The 25933-nt window shown below is 43.5% G+C and overlaps 1 protein-coding gene across 1 annotated transcript in view; it reads right to left on the bottom strand.

The window, feature by feature from the left end:
• Positions 1–25933, bottom strand: part of DFFB (DNA fragmentation factor subunit beta) — a 115776-nt gene that overhangs the window by 12716 nt on the left and 77127 nt on the right. The window contains exons 4-6 of the mRNA XM_069239965.1: positions 17494–17573; positions 15547–15717; positions 4020–4120 (exon numbers count right to left, since the gene is read on the bottom strand). Of these exons, the coding sequence (XP_069096066.1) occupies positions 4020–4120; positions 15547–15717; positions 17494–17573 (352 nt within the window). The remainder of the gene's footprint in view (positions 1–4019; positions 4121–15546; positions 15718–17493; positions 17574–25933) is intronic.

Below are 25933 nucleotides of genomic sequence, written 5' to 3'. Positions count from 1 at the left end.
CAGGAATATGCAAATCGGTCTTGACTCTGCTCCCCATCAGAACAGTCCAACCCGAACTGCCAAGAAAGGACCACCCTGGACTAGAAACAAGCATACTGGGACTACTTTGAGGGTGTCACACATCATCAGTCAGGCTAGTCTAATCCAGTGGCACAGTGAGCCCGGGACCTACGTCTGGTGCACCTAGGGCAGCAAATACAAAAACAACAAGTGGATGGATGGAATGCTTGAATTAATCTTAGCACCCTGACAATTGCTCGGGCTGCATCCCAATCCATCGTTTTTTTGCCCAGCATGCCACCCAGGTTTGGACCAAGCCATATGCAAATCAGTCTTGACCCTGCTCCCCATGGGAACAGGCCAGGTCCTTCCTGCACTGGAATCAATGATGGATTTAGGGCCAGATCTGTGCGTGAGGGTGAATGTTTGACATTGTACAGCATTCCGTCCCTCATCTTTTCTTTTTGCATGCAAATGATTCTTAGCACAAAAGTGCAGCAAACAAAAGTATTTTTTAACCATTAGATACAGCGCACGACTCACCCCAAAGGGTTATCTCGGCACTGGAGCGCTGGACCAGGGGAAGAAAACAAAGGGAAACAGAACTAAAAGAGACAATTTTTAAGAGTTTTTCACAACACCGTAGATCAGGACAGGCTTGAATATGCAGGGGGAATTTGTTCCAATAGTGCAGGCCAAGACAGGAGAAGGCTCTGGTACCTCCAGGAGGCAGAACAAAAGCTGATGTTTAGAGCTCGGATTTCTAGATGGGCAATAGTGGGCAAGCTTATGTTGAAAATATGCAGGGCGCATGCCTGAAAAAACTTGCATATGCTAGGCATATGAGTTTAAAAATGACCTGTTTCCTAATGGGGAACCAGTGGAGAGATCTCAAGGTGGGTTCAGAAAGAGTTTGAGGAGGAAGGTTGCAGACTTAGCGGGCTGAATGTTCTGCACCCCCTGAAGGTTGTATAAAAGTGTTCGATTTGCTGCTATCAGGAAGGAATTGCCTTAATCCAGGCAACTGACTACTAACACCTTTTTCGCAACTAAGCATCAATATCATATGTTGCCAAACAGTGACAGAACAAACACAGATCAAGCCAAGGTTGTCCACATTTGCAGAACAGACATTGCACCACCAATGGGTGTAATTACCACTCATGATCGACTAGGCACGCACTGACAGCTGAGGTTATCCACCCTGGCATTCAATGATCCTGCCAGGTGGTTTACCACCAGGAAAATATCTTGGTGGTCCAACTAGTTTCAGAGGTGCAGAACCTCCTGGCACACAGTCTCTGATGGCACCCTGCCCAGTCGTTTGCAGGGCCACATGGGGGCGTTTTGTAAGCGAGTATCTGCCGTACCTGTACTAGCCTCCCCTTGATGGATGGAAGGATTTCAATGCCAAGTGGATAGCCTATAGCACCAGAAGTTGGATGTGGAGCCTGAAGTGTGCAGGAGACCAGAGGTCTCCAATCTCCACCTGTCCCAGATGGCCACTCCAAGCCAGAAGCAATATATTGGCCACCACTGTCAGCTCTGGGTGGGGAAGGGAGAGGGGTCTGCCTCTGACCCTATCACAGTCCAGTAACCACCACTGCAGATCTTTTGCAGTCTCCTCTGAAATCTGAACTTGGTCTGAAAGGTCCACTTGAAGATGGGCCCACTTAGAATTCAGATTCGACTGTAGAGCCCCCATATGTCACCTTGTATGCTTGATCAGCAGGATGAAGGAGGCCATCAGTACCAGCAAAATCAGAGTTGACCTCAATGAAATCCAGGACCAAGGCTGAAAGATCGGACCGTAGGCTGACTGTCCTGGACTCTCTTTCCTGGGGCAAGGCTCAAAACCGAGCCATGTTCGGAATGGCTCCTATAAAGGGAAGTGTCTAAGAAGGAGTGAGGTGTGGCTTTGGCACGATGGTATTGAACCATAAAGATGGCAGGAGGTCACAGTTGTCTGTTAGTGGTTGATGACTATTTTGGGCGACCTCACCTTCAGTCAGTTATCGAGTTAGGAGAAGACTGCCACCCACACCTCCGAAGATGTGCTGCCACCACAGCCTTCTGTTTCATGAACACCGAGAGGCACTTGTCAGACCAAAAGGGAGCACAGCAAACAAAAATTTCTCCTGTCCCATCATAAACTGCAATAACACCAGTGGGCTGGTAGAAGAGGTAGCTGGAAGTAAGAATCCTGCAGGTTCAAAACTATCATCCAGACTCCAGGATACACAACAAGCTCCTGAGGCCTCCCTACGACTGCCCATCTGATCTGCTGCAACTGGACCTGCCTGGCTCTTCTGGCTTCGGCTAGATTGAGTTCCTGGTCCCCAAGAATTGCTTCCCTAGGTTATGAACCCTTGGCTGGCATCAGAGTGCACGTCTCTACCAAGCAAGGGAGAAATCCCAAAGTTTTGGCCTCTTAGCGACCACAAATGGGCCAGTTCACACCCGCAATGACCTCCCACTGCCGCAAATGACCAGTAACACAAGACCTGCACTTCACACTCCAGGGTCAATAGCCTGTGGTGACCAACAATGTGAAGTTCCAGCAACGACAGTCCGCCCAACCAGATCTTGGTGCTACAATGACAGTCTGCGATGCCAGACCGGATCTTCGAGCTCCAGTGACAACCATCTGTGATACTCTCCCTCCTCTTTGTGGCCTGCATCACAGACAGCTGGGCTCAGAGCCAAATTTTGAAAAGGTAAGTTTTTTCAGTGGGGCTGACCTGGTCCCTGCATCTGGCCCGCACTGGTTAATTTATTGACTTGTTATTTATTGACTTTTGTGGTTCATCCTGACAAGGATTATGGTTGTGGTTTGAGAAGCCTTCTGACCCTCCTCAATCATTAACACCATTTCCTACACAGTTCAGCAGGGTGATAGATAGCTCTTGATAGCTGGATACCACAAACCATGTAGTCCCTCTCACAGTAGAAAGAGTCTAGGCTGAACCTTAGTCACTGAAGTCCTTGTAGAATTGATACTCTTATTATATAGGTCCCAAACGGATGGGCTATCTTCAATGCATAAACAACAGTGGAGGTGCGTGCCTCCTCCATCTTTGTAGTGGTTTCCATAGGCTGGAAGCTGCCAATGAGGCACCCTGGAAACCAGTTGCACCACATGACTCAACTCCTCATGCGACAAAAACTACACCAGTGCACGTCATCTGAATCCCCATGGGACTGGGCATTGCCAAGCTCATCTAGAGTGCAGTCGCTCCAGGGGACAGCAACCACCAAAGTCACTAGATGTTTTACAAAATCATGTTTGTTAAAACAACTAAACAATTGCATTAATATAGAAAATATCTCAAGCACATTAAAACTGTTAAACACACACTTAAAAAACACACCTTTTATAGATTGCTTGAGAAAAGCTTAGGACAGATCATAGGCTTTTCAAAGTTTTTTCTGTAACACGAAGGGCCAGGACTTGCCTGTTGTAAATGGTAGATGGCATTGTCTAAGTAAAAAATAAACTGCTTATAAAGCAGCATTCTACAGTCAATTGAGACATAAAATAATGGAATTCATATCAGATTATATTGTTTTTTTCCTGCCAGTTTAAATTTTTGTGCTAAAAATTGAGAATTAAAGGCACACAGATAATTGTGCCTGTGTTGCATCAGTTATGTGCAATTAATAACCACCAGCTTTTAACTACTGATAAATGGCAGGGCAAAATCCATCTAAACAAGCACTCTGCATTCAAGTTGCAACAGGAGCAAAGTGCAAAATTGGACGCAAGCGGTTTATGCACCGGATTATGAAGTGAAATGTAAATAAGGCCGTATCTAATAAGGGGCTTCTTGGTTTGGTCATAATGCTATATTGAAAACCAATTTATGCCAAGAACAAATGACAGAAGCTAACCATTTTTTTAAGGTGAACTAAACCTGTTGTTTATAGCAATGAAGGCTGAGTCACTAGAGTCATAACTGGTTTCGCACAACTGGAAGGATGCCCAGCGTGTTTCCCAATATCACATTTTTGCATCTTACTTGTGGTCAAGGTTCCATGTGCTGAACAGGATCCTGCTCTCTTGGTTGCTGTAGGGATTGATGGAGTGCCTGGATACGCAGTCATCAGTATCAAACGGACCCTGTATATGAAATATTCAGTAATGTTTTATCATGTATTTTAATGACTTCATTCTTTTACAACAGGTGAGTTCTCTCCTTTGTCTCTGTTTATAACCCAAGCTTAAATCTTTTTGTGTATGGTTCTTTAGATGCAGAACATTTATAAAAAGCAGGTTGGACAAATGATCAATTAACTTATTGCATCAATGAGTTTTCTAGTCTTATTTAACAGACATGATTTGGTTCAATTGTAGGCCAACTAGGAGAACATTTGCAGAATAAAGGTTTAAGGTGATCAGAAAGCTAAGCACAACTGCATATCCAGGTCAAAGCTGCCGACCTTGGAACGGGAAACTGGGTTCAAACCTCGGCATCCGCTCAACAGCCTGTGATTCTGGGCAAACGTTATTCCCCCGTGTGTAATAGAAAAAAAAGAAAAAAAAATGAAAGTGTCTATGTGTAATATAACTGGTACTCATAAAGCACTCCAACACCTCTGGGTTGAGTTTGCGCAATATAAAATTGCAAAAAAATAAAATAAAATAATAATAATAAAAACAAAAGGACCTGAATGGAGATAAAGAAGACACAAGGGGGAGGTTAGGGGACGCGAGGGAGGATGCTGGTGGAAAGTAAAGGATAAATGCATAATTAGATTGTGGCTTGCGGTTTGACTCATTAGGGAAATTAAGCCGAAGGCCTAAAGTAGAGCTTCCTTCGAGACTCCTACAATATACCTCACTAAACTGATCAGAGGCTTGGGAGTGGCCTCTCGCAAATGTCTTGTAGTCAGTCAGGGTCAAGTGCTGAATTTGGTTAAAGTAAACGGATGTGGGCAAATTACAGAAGCTCGGCTGTCACCAGCCGAACCGAAAAGTACTTTCTGGGCAATGACCAAGTATGAGCATGGATGATCCGCAATCGTGGAAGAAACAGAATTTTAAGCTTTTCGTACAGTTGGCTCTTCAACTCAGAACTGTTTATATTCAGACATGCCTAACTCCACTGCACCCTCTGAACTGGTGGAGGGTGAAAGATATGAGAGAGGGAGGAGGGTGGGGGACTTGAGGGAGGTTGTAGAAGTTGGCTGAAATAGGAAGGTGGGTAAAACAACAGACAGAAGGAGGAGGAGGTGGTGAAAAAAGTAGCGGATGTGGAGGCTTTGATAAAAACAACAGGAAGCGGGTGGCTGGTGGTGGGTTAGCACAAATAATGCAAAAGAGTACCTGCAGGAGCCTTTGGCTATTGGAAAGTCACTGCCTGCAGGAAGAAGTACTTGGCCCACGCTACAAAGCATGACAAAAAACTCCAAGCCCAAGAGGATGCCGGAGGTGAGGAGGAGGGGCCTACCAGTAGGAAATAAGTGACGTTTGAAGCCAACCAGTGATAAGAAAAGGTAAGTAATGGGCGGGCTCTAAGCCCTATTTAGGAATTTTCATTTTTGATTTACAGGATATTTCACAGGCACAGCACAACTGCTGTGCCGATGAAACCTAAAAAGAAAGGAGGGAGCCCTCTTTTTGGTATTCTATGCCTAGGCTATGAAACAACTTGCTCTACAATTTCCAAACTACTAAAAACCATTCATCTTAAGCATGTTGTAAAAAACTTTTTTATTTTGCTAGTCTTCCTTGCATAGATGCACTGTCTTGTCAGGTTTGTTTTTTTCTAAAAATCATAATAGCAATGCCGACAGTACTGACCATACATATTTGAAGGAGCTTTTGCTCAGTCCTGTGTCGTTCATATTTTGCTTCCAGTCACTAAAGCATGCTTTATGAGTAAATCCAATTCATCCACTGGCTGTCTTGCACAGTGAGCTATAGCACTTCGCCTAATCGCATGTGCACAGCCATATTAAGAAGAATGCCCTCCAGCGTAATAGCTAATTTGCCTGGGTTGTTTGGCTACTGCTCTATGTATATATTGCTACTTCTTTTTTCCATAGCATATATGTTTGCATAACTACCTTAAAAATAAATACAAAAATCGCGAATTTGCCAACGCCAGGCTTAAAGGCCTCTGTGCCAACTCCTGTTTTAGTATTGTAATTTTCTTCTTTTTTGCCACCTTTGCTCTTTAGCTCTAAGAAACATATCAGGTAGCATTGCGTTTGTTCAGGTAGAACTGTGATTGATAAATAAGTCTATAATCCTGATTAAATTCAAATGAAGCAATTGGAATGTTAAAAGAAAACAATGATTCGCAAAAGGAAAGCCAAACTGGGAACCTGGTGTCGCAGATGACCTTGAGTCACCTAGTAACCTTACGATAGCTGCTAGCATGAAGCAGATATTTGGATATTAGTGTGCACCTGTGTTGTATGCATGTTTCCAGAACAGCACATGTCAATTATGCAGTTACCCTTGTCAGGAGCTGCAAGTTGTTAAGCAGGTGAAGTACTTCTATTATGAAGAATAATCTTTCTTCGTATTTTATTTAAACTCCTATTTATTTATTTAAAAGCAATGGCATTTCCAAAACAACTGCTGTTATCTAGCCGACCAATGTTATACAACATGAGATTTGTGTTTAGTAAAAGTTAAAACAAAGAGGGAGTCGAGTAAGATGAACAAAACATATACATTGATACAATGCATATTTTAAACATTATTCATGAGTAAAACCGGATTTCAGGGACATGATTGTGTGTTCAGGAGAAAAGGGAGAATATCCTGTGCCCGAGAAGGGGAGTGAGAGGCAAAACAAATGCCAAGAGCATGTTATGGCAGGTGGTGAGATTTCAGCAAACCTGAAGGCAGGCAGTAGTGAGTCTTAGAGTAAATCTGATGGCAGCGCCAAAACGTGAAAGAAGTAGTAGCAAGATCATTTATAGAGAGTTTAAGAACGCTGAGGAGGAGAGTGCTAACACTGCACAGAGGTTGTGACGGTAAATAACAGAAACCTGCCTGCTAGACAAGCAAGTTAGGGATAGTCTATGAATCAACATCAGTACTAAGGAGAGGTTTTCTTGTTGGTGGGGGAATGTGAGCTGGTGTAGAAAAACAATGAAGTGCAAAAGGGTATGAAGGGGAACAAACACATTTTCAGAGATATACAAAAAGAAGATACTTACCTTTGGTAACGCCACGTCTGCTGGATACTCTATCTAATCACAAACTCCTCATCTTGTGAATACCCTCACAGGCCAGACTGGATCCAGAGAAGTTTTCCCAGCAATTCACTTGCATGCTGGTCGGTGGTGTAGTGCAGGTTTGCATCAACTCAATCACGCCCCAGAAGTGACAAATGAGCCACATATAACTGTCACCCTTGAGTATTAACAATTTTCTTTCAGGATTCTGTCCATGCCATCAGACACATAGTCATAGCCATTCGTTGATCCGGTTTTCAGTGCACAATCTCTACATTTTTAGGACGGGGAAATGAATTCATTCCACAGAACAGGGAGGGTCTGTGAGAATTCTGTTGTTAGATGGATTTTCAACCAAGAATAACAAAGGTGGGTAACTTGTTCTCGTAACAGATACCTCTAATCTCAGATACCCTCACCTTGTGAATAGACACCAGAGCAGTACCTCCCAAGGTGGTGGGTCTGTGGAATGGCTCAGGCCAAAACGTCTTGGAGGACTGAATGTGCAAAATGCCCCTTCAAGCAGCACTAGCTATCAAGGCAGTAGTGTTTTGTCGAAGTGTGAACTGACACCCACTTTGCAGCCACAGATGACCAGGACAGACACTCCATGTGCATGCAACTCAAATTATTCTTAATTATGCATTAATGGCCAGAAATGGGAATGTCTCTAAATATGGAATATACCTTGGTATCAAGATCAGAAGCCAGGATAATACTATTATACAGCTTAAATATGAAGAACTACTGAGAAAATGCATATCTCAAAATGCTTGTCTGAGTTAAACAACAATGGTTGACTCCCTATTAGTATTATACGATGTAATACGGTGAAAATGAATATCCTATTTAAAAGTCTATACTTTTTTATGGAAATGGCTCTGATAGATCTAAATATGTTTTTTGAAATTGCTTGATTCTGCCATTAGTAGCTTGACATGGGGATATCAATGGGCACATCAACCTCTCCATGATATCAAGATCCCCATCCAAAAGTGTGGTTGGACATTAAAATATATTACTGGGCAGCATTTGGACATTTCTTGCCTTTTAACTGACAGCAATGATCTGAAAAAACAACTTATATATCGGATTGCTATTGATAGTGACGTTAATCATGATCACACAGATCCTAACTAATATAAGAGAGTATGCTTTATGGTGATTTTGAGAGGAGCAAGACATTTCAGATTCCTTTTATACAATCATATACCCCTTAGGAAGAACCTCTCTTTACCTACTATTTTCCAGGATGCTAAAACAAATCTTTTGCATCTTCGGGGTTAAGTGCTTTGGAAAATTATTTGACAGACTTTTTATTCAGCTGTACAGTTTGAATTTACTTTATAGCAATAAAGTATTTTAAAAATATTTACAAATATGGAATTTCACAAATCAATATATAAATTACAACATCAATGCCGAGAATTCTGGTATATCATCATTCTCATATAGTGATAGGCAATCTATATAAATTAGAAAATTATATCACGCTATGAGTGGCTACAAGAAAGCCGATCTTCCGGTTGTAGCCACTAAATGTACCAATAAACTAGGAACCCTAATACTACTACTGGACATAGAAAGGGGCCTTTACTGGAATCAATGTTTTAGCCAAATCTATTAATCTGAAACTTCACCAATTAAAAACGATATGTATGCTACATTGTTCTCCTAAAAGAGTACCGAAATTGAGAACCCACATAATTATGGTAAAACAAAGTGCCCTGGATGCAGATTAGTAGCTGCAGATGTCATGCATATATACTGTATGTTTGTAAGCTACCCACGATTTGCTCTATTTTGGATGTATGTTATCAGATATCTGATGGAACATCTCAACATTGTAATAGAATTATCTACTTACAATATTGTGCTTACGATTCACTTTAACATTTTTAGGCACATTTCCCCCAATTATCACTATTTCTATCGTTGCAGCCCGATTATGCATAGCATAACAATGGATCTCCAAATACCACCGGCGATTAATGAATGGTGGTCATTGTACTCTGAATATTTTAAATGAAATCTGTGACACTAACAAATAAGGGGGGACAATGTGGGCAAGAGATTGTATGAGATCTGGTCACCGTTGTTTTATATATATATCTTCGTCACAAGGTGAGTTATGATTTATAACTTTAAAAATCATCAACATAATCAAACCAGTCTATCTTTATGTACTATATTAGTGAAAAGTACTGTACTTTCTTCTATGTATGTTACCACTCGGATCTTCTAATAAAAAATAATAATAATTGTGTAGATCAAAGGGTTCTGCTGTACTGAATGGGTAAAACATCCCTCCTGACAGACCTGGCTTATCATGACAGTAGTTGTTAGTGAACATGTGAAATGACACCCATATGCACCCAGACAGATATACAGGACAGACCAGCGCAGTGGTAGCAGCTTTGGGCCTGGTGGATTTAGCAGTCAAGCCCTCAGAGGGCTAGCTGCTCGGCCAATGTGTAGCAGATTTTGATACGGAGTAGTATTCATCTTAAAATGTTTCATTTGGCAGTGTCTTACAGGTCATTGCTTCAGCAAACCCCATAAAGCATCAGCACTGTGGCAACAGAAACAGGTTCGGTGAAAACATGGTAACCCTTTCAGAAAACGCATCACGACAGTGATTTAAACAACAAAGGTTGACAGGGTAGACATAAAAAGGTGCACAAGACAATAGCACAAACAGTAACACATCTGACATTTTGGCTTGCAGAAGTTCTATCTGCTGAGAGGGACACCAAGCCCAAACCTCCCCCAATGGCTAGCATTAATCTTCTTTGTGGCTTTTAAGATATCATCTTGGAAAGGAGGCCGAAAGGAGTCAGCTGTTCGCTGCTCAATTTCTATGCGTGTAGGTGGTGCAGGACTGGGTGTAGAACTCTACCATGCTGGTATGACAAAAAATCCTCCAAAAGTGAAAGCCTGATTAGAGGACAGATGCACATGGCGAGACATTCTGGGTAAGCACACTCTCCTGGCGCAATCTGGAGTCTCTAAAATTACTTGAACCTGGCCCTTCTTGATCTTCTTCAGAACGTTGGGCAGGAGAAGCAGAGGGATTAAGGAATGCAGTCTATGCGGAAAGTGTCTTCAAGGTAGACTCACCTTGGAACACTGCATATTCTAGGTGGTGGAAAAAAAATCAAACCACAGTTCTCCCCAGTGCCAGAAGATGCCCTGAGCCACACCAGCTGAGTTCTTCCGCTCTAGCATTCAAAGATTCTGCCAGGTAGTTGGTTATTAGGGAGATTCCCCGACAGTTCAATCAGTTCCATATGTGCATAGCCTACTGGCACACGACCGAAGATTCCATTCTGCCCTGTTTCTTGCAATACCACATGGCGGTGGTGTTGTGCATGAGAAACTAAAACAGCCTCCCGTTAATGGATGTGAGGAAGGCCTATAGCACCAAACAAATTACCCACAACTCCAACATATCAATGTGGAAGTGGGTCTCTGCCGAAGATCAAAGTCTTGTGATCTCTACCTCTCCCAAATGGCCTCTCCAACCCAGCAAATGTGTATCCATCACAAACATCAACACTGGGTTGTATAGAAAAAGGGGTATGCCATTGGATGAGCAACCACCAATGCAAGTCTTTTGCAGTCACCTTCAAAGCCTGGATGGAACCTGAAAGGTTTCCTTGGTGTTGAATGCACTGAGACTTCAAATCCCAGTGCCAGCATATGCCATCTGGTGTGTTCCACAAGCAGGATTCAGGAGGTGAGAAGGCTATGAAGTCCCAGAGCTGCTGTCACCGAGACACAGGATATAGGCTGATACATTGGGATCATAGCCGGCATGTCCTGGACTCACTGACCCACTGAAAATGTTTGAAACAGCACTGAAGCCAGAGCAGCACTGATGAATGGGAGCTTCTGGGAAGGAGTCAGATGTGACTTTGGTAATTTGATCAAGAACATAAAAGATGTGAGGAGATCTGCTGCTGTCTGGAGGTGGTCTGTGACTTACTGTGGTGATTCTGCCTTCAGCAGTCAATTATCGAGGTATGAAAAGACTAGTATTCCCAACCTCCAAAACTGAGATGCGACCAATGCCACCCCATTTGTTACTACTGTTTGAAAAAACTTCAACAAAAAAATCCCTCTTAAATGACAGAAAACTTGAGGAAGTGAGCTCCGGCTCTGTATTCGAAGGCATGTAAAGAAAAGGAAGTGACATCAGTGTGCAGGGTGGAGGTTATATGTTGTTCCTTAGTCACTTCTGGTGCATGATTCCACCTACCAGCGAACAAAAGAATTTCTGGGACAGAATTCTCTGGCTCCATTCTGGCACCTAGGTGTATTCATAAGGTGAGGAATCTGCAGTTCGAAGAATCCATAAGGATGTAACTTCAGTATGGAAATGAATCAATATAGGGAGTGTAAGGCCCTCTAGTCCCTGGTAGATGTCAGATATTTGAGGGAGTGAAAAGTAGTTCAGAAGATTTGGATAATGTTGCTATACAGGTAACTGGAGACACAAAAGGAGAGAGAAATGCCACTAAAGAGAGTGAGAAACAGTTAAGCCATATAGCGACTGTGGAAGTCATTAACGTTTCTGGGATCCCTCACTGGCTCCTAGTTCTTGCCAACAACTGCGGTTAACTGGTACTGGTGAGCTTTGTGTCTGAGCTAGGGGATCCCATGGAAGACTCGCTGCTTTGAAAGGATGGCGTTGTTGTGGAGCCATTTTAGTTATGTCTGTGGGCACGTTATTTTAGCAACTAGGTCTGCTGCCTGTGCCCTTTAGCCTAGTAACATTTCATTTTATTGTATTCTTTTAGAGTCAGCCACATTTGTGGTGACGTTTTATTTTCCTTTATCTTGCTGTCCTTTCGCTTAGGAAAGCATTTACATTTGTTAGTAGGACATTCTTTTCACTCTGTGCTTTTTCCAAGGCTGCAATGAGATAGGCTTGTCGGCACAAGTGGTACACTGAGTCTCTAACATTTCCCAGAAACATACGTATTTTTACGTGGGGCCACTTTCTCAGAACATTAGTTGTTTTATTATAAAAACACCTCTGTCCCATACACGCTAGAGGGAGGTTCCAGCCAGATGACCACGACTGCATGCTGTTTGACTTTGCTACTTGGGGATGGTGTCTCTATAGACAACAGGCTTCTCCTCTACTGTCATATTCAGGTATGGGGAATGTCTTCCTGGGGGGATCCTGAAGGGCGGATTATGGCTTATCCTCCTGTGTTCCAACAAAGAACATTAGTAGCGTGGGTAGGAATCACATATATTGTGTATAATGACAGTATGTTGGGACTTTTCTTGTGCTTTACTTTTCTTGTCACCATTTTGTTTCTAGTATGTTTCATCACCCTCATTATTATATTTCATGCTATTTTATCTGAGACGCAGACGATTCAATAAATTTTATTGAACCATTTCCTGCTTCTGTTTGTCTTTGCATGTGTGAGGCGAATGTAACGGAGGGAAAAGGATGAGATCTGATCCACCACGATTTCCCAGAGAAGTCAGAATGTCATGCGTCCAGTTACAACAAATCATCCCTGCTCTGGAGCAGAGATGAGGCGCTGCTGGCAGGCCAGAAACGGATTTGGCCGACAGTTTTCACATGGTGTGGGATTGGACTCAGTTCCCCACAATACAGGGGATGCTGCTGCCCAAATCCAGCAGCCTCATTGGTACAATGAGGGCCAACACGACATGGCGCCGCCAATGTTTAGTCAGGCATAGATTTTCGGATCCTCCCGATTAGCTCAGTCTCACTACGTGCTAAAGGCACCTCAATACTATAAATGGAGGCGTCGAGGTAATAAGGATTTCCTCCTCCACTAGATAGGTAGTACCTAATTGATGCTGTAGGTTTGTAACACTTGAAACTTAAAAGGATCAATCCCCATTTGGTGTCCTTATCTCTGAACAGGCATATCTACGACGGTAAACCCACAAAGAGTGGTAATTGCAGTAAACATGCGACACCACCTTACTGCTCATTTGCTAGCCAATGTCCTTACGGCCCAGGGAGTCCTGTTACTTTTGTAGTTGAAGCTCATCCAGCCTATAGAACAGAAACATTTTATTCTTGGGTCAACTTTCCAGCAGTCGATGGGAACACTAATACATTTCATCATTATACACCTGCTAATATACCTGCATAATACAGAGCACATGCATATTTAAAGATACCTCTATCTTTTCAAGACCATAACCAACCGGGGGACAGGTTTGTTTTTTGTGTTTAAGTTGTTTTTTCCTTTGGGGGCACAATCGCGACCCTCAAGGCCTATTAAAATAAATTATTGAAAAAAATAAAAAAAATAAAATGGTCAGGAGGTCAGCCCTCTTACACGTGGGCCGACTGCCTGTGGACTCCAATTTTTTATTTGGGAGGTATGTGGTTCTTCTGGGGGCCGCGATCGGAAGGAGGCAAAATCAGTCGATCAATCTAGATATATATATGTATGTAGAGATATATATATATATATATATATATATATATATATATATATCTACATACACACACAATTTATCTCTCTTTCTCTCTATATAGTTTTAATATAATACAAAGGTACGCTGCACTCCAGGAACTTCAGTATTTGAAAGTTTTTATTGCTCTGGTCAATCAGTACTCAAGTTCCAGGAGTGCAGTGTACGTTTGTGATATATATATGTTTACTACTCCACTCTCATCATATTGGGACACACACAGGTATGGAAGGAAATTTGAACCAGTAAAAATCAACTAGCTATTTAGTTATATTTGCTTTTCTTTCTCCCAACTTGGGGAGAGTGGAGTTGCAAACGCCACATAATAAAATGATAATAAACTACGTTTATTATTGTTTTACTATAAAAGGGGGTGGGCCATGAACACAGCACTCCCCCTCAGTGCACATGTATGTTTGGTACACATGTATCTCAGGACAGTCAAACACATCTGCGCACTAGGCTCTCTCCAACCCAGCAAATGTTGCAGTGATATTACCAATGAAGTAATATGTGGGATAATTAGCAGTGCATGGCAAAAAGTGAATATAATACCAACTCAACCTCCGGGCTTGGGCTGACGCTCTAGCCTGGTGATCCTATAGCCAGTGGGGATGGTTGTAGCTTTATCTGTTGCAGATCTTGTGTTTAGCCATGTTTTAGTGAGAAGAGCCAGTAGGTCCCATATTTCCATGCCATGTCTGGTGAGCGAGCATATGTTCAGGAGCATTCATGTGGGATGTGGGTGTGAAGTGTGACCTGTGAGCAGGTGGCTGATATGGGTGAAAAAGTGGGGTGCTGTGTGCTCTTGGTGCACGAGTGATGGATGTAGGGTGAGAGAGAGCACCTGAAATCTTGCATGAGGCACATGTAAATGCTCCTTCTGAGTTGTGTGGTGTGGTAGCAGGGATGTTAGTAGCAGCTGGGGTTGAGAGCATGGAAAAGCAAAGTAGGGTATTGGTGGGCAGGAGGAGACCCAGGGTTTCTGGAGATGGGCGCATTCCAAGCATAGACAGACAGACGGGGTTTCCTCCAGCATTCTGCACATCCTCTCTACAGCTGCCATTAAATATGTCCTGGGAGTGAAGAGGGGCGCAGGAGCCATTGTGGGTGGGGGCCCAATAATGTCACTTCCTGTGCAGATAGATGACGGGTAATGCAGTAATTTCACTTCTTTTGCGAAAAGATGATGGGAAATCCAGCAGTGACACTTCCTGTGCAGATGGATGATGGGAATCCTGCAATATTGTTCACTACCTTAGTGTAATGAAAAATGGGCATAAGGGCGAGCAGCCCCTATGTCCAAGGCACAGATTAACACCTCTGAGGCCAGGGTGACTACACCAATGACGGGGGTCACAAAGGGCAAGGCAACGAGTTGCAGCTGCGACCCCTGACCACCCCTAAATGACATCCATGACAGTCTGACCCACTCCACCATTCAAACACACATTCCAATATTTAGGGAGGAAATACGGAACTCTCTCTGATCCCTGGATTTTGAGGAAGGCAATGCATTTAGATGTCTGTGTAGCGTTTGTTGAATTAAAACATAAATGCTGAGAAAAGAAGAAGGATAAAAGCGAAAGACTGACTCAGCCTTGAGCTTCAAAACACACACTGGATCTATTCCAGTGCCTGCTGCAGAAAAAAGGAGACATACATGAAGTCCTCCTTTGGTGAGGAGGCTGCAGTAATATATCTGTGTATGAAGAAGTAATGAATGTTTTCACTGAGTGATCTGGTTTTGGGTTGAGTAGGTGTGAATAATAGCTTTGTATGATGAGCAGGCATTTGAATGGGTTGAGCAGGAAGGGATAATCATATTTCTTTTGGTTTTCATCAGGCAGAGAAAAAGACACATCAACTTACTTGACATGAGAACCAGCCGTCTGATGTACATATCCTACGTGTCTCCTCTTCTCTGCGGTCAAAGTAGCACCCATTGAATTTCACAGACTTCAGGTGATTCCACATTATCTCTGCTATGTGCTTATATTCAATCTGCTCTTTTGGACTCATAGTTAAAGCATATCTTTCAACCTGTAGAAACAACAGAAGAAGAAAAGATAGGTAAGTCATCATTATCAGCAAACTTTAAGTCCCATGCAACATCTCATTTTATACCATTCAGTTCCCAGTAGCTTTCAGTGTTGAAGGACCATGAAGACTGGATCACTTCAGATTTTCAGGAAGGTCAGTAAATAAATAACATGGTTCAATTTTTGTAGATCTATTTAGCTTATGAAAATTACCTGAAAATCTGGTATGGACCTTGGAAAATTGTTTGTCTGGTGTGTTGGTGGGAATGAATGAATATACTCAAATGGAGACCACATTAAGGTGGCTAATAGTTAGTTTTGAAGACTTCAAGAAATCTGCTCATGAGGGGCAAGCAAATCGAAGAGCTATGCTCAGGCCAAACTGAGTGAAAAAAGAAGCGTTGGCTGACAATGTGTCAGTATCCCAGTCCATTCTCTATATGGCACAGAATTCTGTATATACGGAAGAACACATCTTGATATGGCATTTGGTGGCAATACAGGATTCCACGGTCCTATTAAGAGGTATAAAAATAGTTTCAGGTTTGTCTGTGACTGCTGGTGTAACCAGTCTAACTACTGGCTGTAGCCTCAAATTTCCAGTAGTAAGTATTATTGATTAGGCTTGCTGGACAGACCAAAACGAAAGGGAAGGCCTCAGCGTTCCTTTGCCTAAACATTCTCAGTAAGTTATAGACTTCCTCACGAAAAAATTGCCGTCCATCAAGAGGGTACTACATAAAACTAGCTGGTTTGTTACTAGGAAAATGGTTGCATACCTCCATCTGGTATTGGGTGGATGGTGTTGCCTGCCCTGTATGTGCCTGCCTCTTGCTTGGCACCCAAGCACCACAACCAGCATGCATGTAGGGCTGCCACACATTTGTCTTCAACATTACCAGAAGCGTTTGGATCCTATTGAGGTAAGATGGGGCAAGGCTAGCGCTAGAAAAAAGAAATCTGCAAACCCAATGTTCAAAAAATGGAAAACGGCTGAGAAAAAAAATCACCAGCCTCATGTCGCCATCAGATAACCACAAAAAAGACTACTACATCTTCAGCACTATTTGCCATCTTATACTCTTCATATGTTATGCAATGTTGTTATGCAGATGCACATTGCCAACTGGACGACCAAGCACCTGCAAACCAGAATTGCTCAAATGTGGATCCAGACAAAGCCTGGCACTGATTCATGACGATTAATCTGTTTGCAAGGGTATCCATTAGAAATTTAATTATGGGCTTTTTATTATCTGTGTAAACAAAAAGGTAAGAACTATAATAGACACTGGCTTTTAGTAGAGGGACAAAGTTTAAATCTATTTAGGTGAATAAAGGTCAAAGTGAATAAAAGTGTGATCAAAGGAGATAGCAGTGAAAAAAACAACAACATGATAACTAATAATATAAAAGGCGTGTCACAAAACAAAAATGAAAGAGATGCACTGAACAAAGACAAATAGCAATTCTGCCCTCCATTGAACAAACACAAACAAATCCCTCCACCTTCTGATGTTCCAGGACAAATAATGATTGGGAAAATAAAAATAAAAGTAAAATATTGGCTCTGTGGCTGGACCAGTGTCCTACTTAAGATTAGGGCATCTGTTTAAAATTTCAAAACGATATTGGAAGCTATCCAAAGATAACTCTGGACAATTTAAAATAGGCATTCAGCATTCTTGTGAGCCATCAAACACGTGGCAAATCTCACAGAAACCTTATTGTATCCAAATACGCAGAAAGTTCTCTTATACTGCTTTATTAGGTTTACCTCTCTCATGTAACCACGGATCCTGCTTTCACAGTTGTACTTCATGTAGGCTGATTTGTTCTTAAATCGAGGGTCAATACCTGTTATCAAATACAAATTCCTTCAATCTTTACAATGAATCATTTGTTTGTTTGGTGAAGATAACACATTTTATATGAAACAAGGACATCTGATTAATAAGAGGCTATTGGAGAAAAGCGAGGCTAGCAAAAGTCAGTGAGTAAAGCTAGCAGTGTTCCCAGCATTAAAGAAGGAAAAGGTAAGGGACCACAAAAGGAATAGCAAAGGGGAGGAAAAAAAGCCAACAGAGGGCAAACCCATTGGCCTGGGATGGAAGACTACAAAAACAAGCATTAAGGGGTGCATGGTTACAGCTGATGCTGCAACAACAGACCTGTTAATGTATAGAGGCATGCGCTTAGCAGGGGACTAAGGAGGAAGGGAGGAAACAGCATCCAGAAGTGGGCAGGGGATGGGGGATTGTAAAAGGGAGAGTCACGAAGATCAGGGAAAAAGCCTGTGAGGCAGTCAGAAGGGCTATGGAATTGGAAACTGTAGATAGCAGGATCAGACAAGAATGAAGTGGGAGAGGAGCCTGCAGGAAGCAGGCCCGATGGATTCACGGATAGGAAGCAGCAGAAAGAAATGCCAAAGAGTAAAGGGGAGGATGTAATCCTGTGGGGACAAGCCAGGCTGGGCCAGAGGCAAAAAAAGGCAAAAAGAGAGACCAGGAGTGGAGAGGAAGAGCCTGCAACGGGCATCTCTTCATGGGCGCAACAGTTTGAGATCACAAAAAAGGAAGGTGAAGTAGCATATGTGACAACAGAGTGGAGGATGAGGTAGGGTAGAGGAGAAAATAAGACTGCAGGTGGCAAGTGCAAGGGGGCCATGCATGAAGGAAACTAAAATGAAATGGAATTCAAAGCAACCAGGGAAGACGGGAAGCCTGTAGAAAGGCCTAAATGGACCAGGACCAGGGAGTGCAAGAAAAAAAGTCCGAAATGGATGGAGTGCACAAAGTATTCAGCTAGTTAGCCTGCAAGTGGCAGGCTAATGGAGCTAGTGGTTCAGGGCCACAAAAAGAAGGGACCACTAGGAAACGGAAGCATGCAAAGGAAGGCAAAGTGAGCTGGGTAGGAAAGGAAACCTGCAAGAAGCAGCCACAATCTGGCAAGGGAAAAAATAACAAAAGTCTGTGCAATCCGGCCATGTACACAAAAAAAGCTTACAACCAAGTAATGTGGACTTTTGTGATGGTGTGGATTGAGACTAGGAGAAGGAACAAAGTCGAAAGCAGGCAACTCAGGGGACTAAGAGAAGTGGCAGCAGCACACAAAGTACCAGAAGTCAGCAGAGGACTTAAAAGCCTGAGAAGAGTAGGCCTAACCGGTGGCACAAACATATGTGCACTATGAAGGGAAGACATTTAGGGGAGGCCAGATTTTGCCATAGGTGCAGAAGCAGGCAAAAGTGGTGTTGTATTGTAGAGATAAAAGAATGGGAGTTGCAAGGAGATGGTCAATAGGGGACAGAGAGGAGTCAGCAAAAATCAGGGTCAAGGAAATGAAAGGAGACAAAAAAGAAAAGCAGACAACTATAGCTAACAATACAGAACACTGTGCATGAAATTCAGAGTTTTGTCACTTTGACAGGATTTTCTAAGGTCACTTATGTAACTGATGACTATTTGATCGAATTGGATATTTATTTTAATGAAACTAATTAAAGTTTGCCTTTTACAGGCTGCAAACAAGCCACGTTTTACTACAGTGCCACTCCTTTCCTTTGCACAGTTGTATATGTGCGAAGGTGTATTTATATTTTATAAAATGATCCAAGAACCTGCATGCAGCACAGACTATGAAATGTTTAAGACTATTGATGAGGATCCCCTAGAAGAGAGTTATAGATTCCATAATGCTTCCTTCCTATCTGCTACTATGGAAAGCACCTCTGTGGGATAATGTTTCAACATCCTAAAATAGAGTGCAAAACGCATTAAATATGATGGTTGGTGGAAGGTTGAAAAAGAGGTAAATTGTGGTCTGACAAATACCCAGTGCAGCATTTAAAAAGAAAAAAAAACATTCAACAATGAACAGACATCAATAGTGCCTGCTACTTCTGGCTTGCTGCTGTTGGTGCGTTGTGCTGGGAAGATTTTCTCCCCGCTTCGGGTTCAGAAACCACAAACACCCTGGTAAGACACCATCACTATTCTCACCATTTGAGGTCAACTAGATCTTTGGACTTGGCGAAGAGTGTGGTAGTCAAAATCATTAAATGACAAATCAATAACATTACGCCATAAACAATTCTAAACACTATGAACAATTCCACACTAGATCAAACTCCAAACTGTATAAAGTTTCAAAGCTTTATTACAATGCCAAAATGAAACGTATACAGTACGCAAAACTAAACTATAAACATACATGAAAACCATAGTCTGACCAAAACGTCTGAAAAGATTTAACCTACTAAACATCAATACTGTTAAACATTCCAAAAGAATAATATAGATTTGCAACAACACAATATGCACATTACTGTTAGATTTCAAAGCAGGAGATGGTTACACAAGTAAATAATCAAAATACAGTTTCCACAATCAATTTCAGGTTTCAGGGCTGGGACATTCCTATCACTAACACAAATTTAGATTTGCATGTGAAGGAATGGGCTAACGCATGCGGTCAATGAAAAAATAAAAGAAAGACAAAAAATAATTTGGAAAACAATCATCCAGCTAGGGCAACTCACTAGAAAAAATATGCTGGTGTAATTATCTAAACTGAAAAGGAAACAAGAAACCACATTTAGTTACATCTCTCCTCATGGGACAGCAGAAAGTAATGCTTCATCAGGCAGGACAGCCACTTTCTCCTGGCATCAATTGACAGCGGCATCAGGACAGTGCAGAACATGGGAAGCACATAGGACAGATCAGCAGTTCAGAATTAGTTGGGCATATTAGTACTGAACAGCATACATGAATGGGGCGGTTAAGACTAAGATGAGAAAACATATCTGGGGAGATAACTGCTTCTGTGCCTTGGACGAGATCACCTCGTCCTGCACCCGGGAACTGGGGAAGCGATAGCGCTCCCCCCATGGGCCCACCACCCACCCCCCCGGTCGTGGATGGAAAGGGAAGCCCTTCCCCTTCCACCCCAGACCCCCCCCTCGGCAATCCGATGACGTCAGTGGACTTACAGCGTGCCGACGTCATCAAATATTGCTGAGGGACACGCTGGAAGCCATTTGCTTCCAGTGCGTCGAAAAGAAAGGAGATACAAGGTAAGTCCTTTCTTCTTTGGGGGTTGGGGGGGGGAAACAGACACGGGGAAAGGAGTTTAGGTGTTTAGATTTGGGAGCGACCCCTTGGGCAAGGGTCGCTCCCATGGGGGGCTAATTTTTTTCTGAATTTTGTAATCCACTAGACACCAGGGACATTATGTTTGTGAAAGTTTGGAATGTTTTTTCAGGCAGCGACCCCTTGGGCAAGAGTCGCTCCCAAGGGGGGCTAATTTTTTTCCGAATTTTGGTCCCCCCCCCGGGGGCAGATCAGCCGATCTGCCCCCAAGGGAGGCCGAAATCCATTAGACACCAGGGAATTCATTTTTGGCATAAATTTTAGGGAGCGACCCCTTGGGCAAGGGTCGCTCCCATTGGGGGCTAATTTATTCCATATTTCGGCCCCCAGGGGAGGCCGAAATCCACTAGACACCAGGGAATTTGTTTTTGGCATGTATTTTAGGGAGCGACCCCTTGGGCAAGGGTCGCTCCCATTGGGGGCTAATTTTTTCAGTATTTTGGCCCCCCTGGGGGCAGATCGGCCAATTTTTCTGCCGATCTGCCCCCAGGGCGGGCCGAAATCCACTAGACACCAGGGAAATTATGTTGGGCATGCATTTTGGGGAGCGACCCCTTGGGCAAGGGTCGCTCCCATTGGGGGCTAATTTTTTTCTTATTTCGGCCTCCCCTGGGGGCAGATCAGCCGATTTTTTGGCCGATCTGCCCCCTGGAGGTGGGGGGGGCGAAAACCACTAGACACAAGGGAAATTACTTTCTTTGTTTTAGGGCAGCGACCCCTTAGGCAAGGGTCACTGCCCAGGGGGCAGTAATTTTTTTTATATGTTTCGCCCCCCCTGGGGCTAGACTGGCCATGTTTTTGGCCGATCTGGCCCCCGGGGGGGGGGGGTGTCGAAACCCACTAGGCACCAGGGATTGTGAGGTGTGTGTGTGTTTTGTGTGTTCGGGGGCACCCCTTGGGCAAGGGTCACCCCCCAAAGGGGGGAAATTTCATATTGGCCATCTCGGACCCCCCTTGGGGGCAGATGGGCCTATTTTTGTAGGCACATCTGCCCGCAAGGAGGGCAGAAACCACCAATATGGCAGGGATTTTATTTTTTGGTTTCCCTTTTTTTGTTTAGTGCTGGGGTGCCCCCATTTGCCCCCTAAAGTGGGCACAGAGCTGTTGGCCATTTATGTCCTCCTTGGAAGCAGATAGGCCAATTTTTTTATGCCCACCTGCCCCCAAGGGGGGCAGAATCCACTTAGGCACCAGGGATCCTGTGTGTGTGTTTTGTGTTGGGGGGGGGGGGGGGCGGCGGCACCTTTGGCAAGGATCGCCCCCCAAAGGGGGCACGTTATTGATGGCCATTTCTGCCCACCTTGGAGGCAGATCAGCCTATTTTTTTTAGGCCCATCTGCCTCCTAGTGGGGCAGAAGCCACTCAGGCACCAGGGACAATTTCTAAGTTCTTGGTGGTGGGGTGTTTGTCAACTGGCGAAGTATTTGTATTTGTGATTATAACAGTTTATTTCTTCGTTTTGTTCTAGTTCAAAGCTTTTACTTCCTTTGCTGTGGATCCTTGCGGTTTTGCCAGTAGTTGTCCTGCGGTTTGTATAGTTGCATGTTTTAGGTAAGTGAAAGCAATTTACTCCAAAGGAGTATTGTTGAGATGCATGAATGACATGTTTGTAGGTGGTGTAATACATGCAATATTATGTGTGAAATTGTCCTTAGATTTTAGCACAATGATATTTGTGTTGTCATATGTCTAATTTGCTTTTTTCTTTTTTCTTTTTAGTGGGATATCATTGGTGATTGCTGTGTCTGTGCAGAGTAGTTGCTGGTGAGTAGCTTTTTCAGGCAAGTGAGTGGTATCGTTTTTTAGTACATAACTCTTTGTGATAAAGCTACACTTTGTTTATTACTTATTTTAGTGCTAGTTGTTGTTGGCAATCCATTTGTTGTTAGTGAGGATCATGGCTAGCCGCAGAGTGACTGCTCAGCAGGTTGTTGGCATGCTCTTTGAGTCGTCTTCAGACCATGATTACGAGACTGACTCTGCATCTGAGGAGGAAGTGAGAGATTCTGATAGTGAGTTTTCTGTCTGAGAGTATTCTTCTGATGAGGAAGCTACTCTCAGTGCAAATGAAGGGCCTGTTGTAGAGGAGGACATTGATGTGCCAAGAGTGCAGCAGCCTGGGACTGAAGGGTTTCCCATTAGAAAACCTGACACCTGGATTGCCCCAAACATGGAGCAGCCACAGTTACCTGCATTTACTGGTCTCCCAGGGTGTAGAGTCAATACGGAAAACTTTTTGCCCGTCCATTTCTTTCACTTGTTTATGGACGATGTATTTTTGGAAGAGATTGTGGAGCAGACTAATTTGTATGCAGAGCAATATTTGAGGGACAACGTTGACAGACTTAGGCCTCAGTCTAGAGCTACTCAGTGGGTTCCCACATATCTGGAATAGATGAAAGAGTTTTTAGGTTTGACTTATTTGATGGGGTTGATCAGGAAGCCGTCACTGGCTTCTTATTGGTCTACTAGTCCCTTGATGGCAACGGCTATATTTCCTGCAACTATGACATGTAATCGCTATTTGCTTCTTCGTATGCTGTATTTTATAGACAATGCTTTAGCCTTGCCACGAGATCACCCTGATTGTGACCGTCTTTTTAAGATTAGGCCTGTCCTTGATCATTTTGTAGATCGGTTTTCAGAGGTCTCTGTTCCAGACAAAGAGATAAGTGTGGACAAGTCTTTGGTCCTTTTCAAGGGGCGTTTAGTTTTTAAGCAGTATATTCCTAGTAAGAGGGCACGGCATGGGATTAAATTGTATATGCTGTCAGAAAGCAGTACAGGATATGTGTATAATTTCCGGGTCTACACTGGTAGGGATTCCAGTATTGACCCTCCTGGTTGTCCGACCACTTTTGGAGTTAGCGAAAAAATTGTGTAGGAACTTGGTAGACGACTGTTTAACAAAGGTCACCATTTGTACGTAGATAATTTCTACACTGGAGTGCAGTTGTTCAAGGAATTGTTTAGAGTGGAAACTGTTGCTTGTGGCACAATCCGTTCTAACCGGAAAGGCTATCCAAGGGAGCTTGTCTGTAAAACACTTGAGAGGGGACAGTGCAGTGCCTTGCGGAATAATGAGCTGCTAGCTCTGAAATTTTCAGACAGGAGGGATGTGTACATGCTATCTACCATCCATGATGAGAGTACTTCCCCTGTGACTGTTTGGGGTCAGGTTGCGAAAGTGCGCAAACCTGCGTGCATTTTGGACTACAATAGGCACATGGGTGGTGTTGATAGAGTAGATCAGAGGTTGGAACCTTACACTGCTCTTCATTAGTCTTACGTGTGCTATAAAAAGTTGGCCCTACATTTATTTCATTTGGCAACTTTTAATGCTTTTATTGTGTTAAAGGATTGTTCACCTGAGTCAAGGATGACATTTGTTAAATTTCAGCAGTCAGTGATAGAGAGCCTTATTGTGGTGGAACGGGCAACAGTTCCTAGAGTAGAAGTGGTGGAGGAAGTGGCTAGATTGAAAGATCACCACTTTCCAGATCACATTCCTCCCATTCCCAAAAAGACTTGCCCACAAAGAAATGTAGAGTTTGTGCCCGGAGATCAATCTGGCAGGAGAGCCGGATGTACTGCCCCGAATGCCCTTCAAAGCCTGGGCTGTGTGTGCCCAGCTGTTTTAGAAGTTACCACACAAGGAAACATTTTTGGGAAATACCGTGAGTGTAAACTGCCTGTTTTATATTTTCATATGTTCAGTTTCACGGTTGGCATTAGTCATGTATTTAGTTAGAGCTTTAGTGTTTGTAGTTTTGTACGTTTTTTATAATTAGTTACTGGTTTCTTTGTTGTTTATAAACAAAAAAAAAGTGATGGCGGTGTGCGTAGGGTGGCGCTTGGCTGGCGGTGTGCGTGGGGTGGCGCTTGGCTGGCGGTATGGGTGGGGTGGCGCTTGGCTGGCGGTGTGCTTGGGGTGGTGCTTGGCTGGCGGTATGGGTGGGGTGGAGCTTGGCTGGCTGTGTGCTTGGGGTGGCGCTTGGCTGGCGGTATGGGTGGGGTGGCGCTTGGCTGGCGGTGTGCTTGGAGTGGCACTTGGCTGGCGGTATGGGTAGGGTGGTGCTTGGCTAGCGGTGCCAGCCAAACGCCAGTCCACACACTCATCAGCTGGTGTGATTGCTCTATCAGGCATGTGGGTGTATGAAAGTGATGGGCCCTTGACTGGCGCTGTCTGTCGATGCGAATGTTGTAATGTGCTGGGCCCGTGGCTGGCGGCGTGAATGGTCTTGTGCATGTCATGTATGAAAGGTGTGTGAATGGACTGTAAAGCGGATAGTGTCTTGCCGTGGCTTTACAGCTCACGAGCTGTGAGTCATTGGTTCACTTTTTGGGCCTTTCAGTTATTACCAGTGCATTTCACTTTTGTGAAATCTCTTGTTAATAAAATTTGATGTACTGATCCATCACTCACCCTCGTGCCAAATCCAACCAGTATGTGTGGTACAATTGACAAAACCTGCTCCGCTGTAATCAGGCGTCGCAGCACACTTGTGACATGCTAGGTGTCTCAGGTGGGACCCCGATGATGAAGCATGCCACCAACTTGGATGGTGGGTGAGGGGTCTTTTTCACATAACCTAAGTGCGTTTCTTTTCACAATTTTAGTATTTGGCACATCACAGACGTATGTGGACACATCAAAATGATATATTACAAAACTACTTGTGTTTTCCTACTCCCCAGCGTTCCCCTCAGTCTCCCAAGTAAAATGACACCTCACTTGTGTGGGTCCCCAAAGCAGAGTCAGCCTAAAGATGTATAAAAGAAGAATATGTGCTTATCAACTCGCTGTGCTATCCCCATAATCTCTACAAGCTTGTGGCCTTTTTCTGTTGCAGGCACCTGGCCCACCCACACAAGTGAGGTATCATTTTTATCGTGAGACTTGGGGGAACGCTGGGTGGAAGGAAATTTGTGGCTCCTCTCAGATTCCAGAACTTTCTGTCACCGAAATATGAGGAAAACGTGTTTTTTTAGCCAATATTTGAGGTTTGCAAAGGATTCTGGGTAACAGAACCTGGTCAGAGCCCCACAAGTCACCCCATCTTG

Source organism: Pleurodeles waltl, chromosome 6 (assembly GCF_031143425.1).
Source record: "Pleurodeles waltl isolate 20211129_DDA chromosome 6, aPleWal1.hap1.20221129, whole genome shotgun sequence".
Lineage (NCBI taxonomy): Eukaryota > Metazoa > Chordata > Amphibia > Caudata > Salamandridae > Pleurodeles > Pleurodeles waltl.
This window is presented reverse-complemented; position numbering and strand designations above follow the sequence as displayed.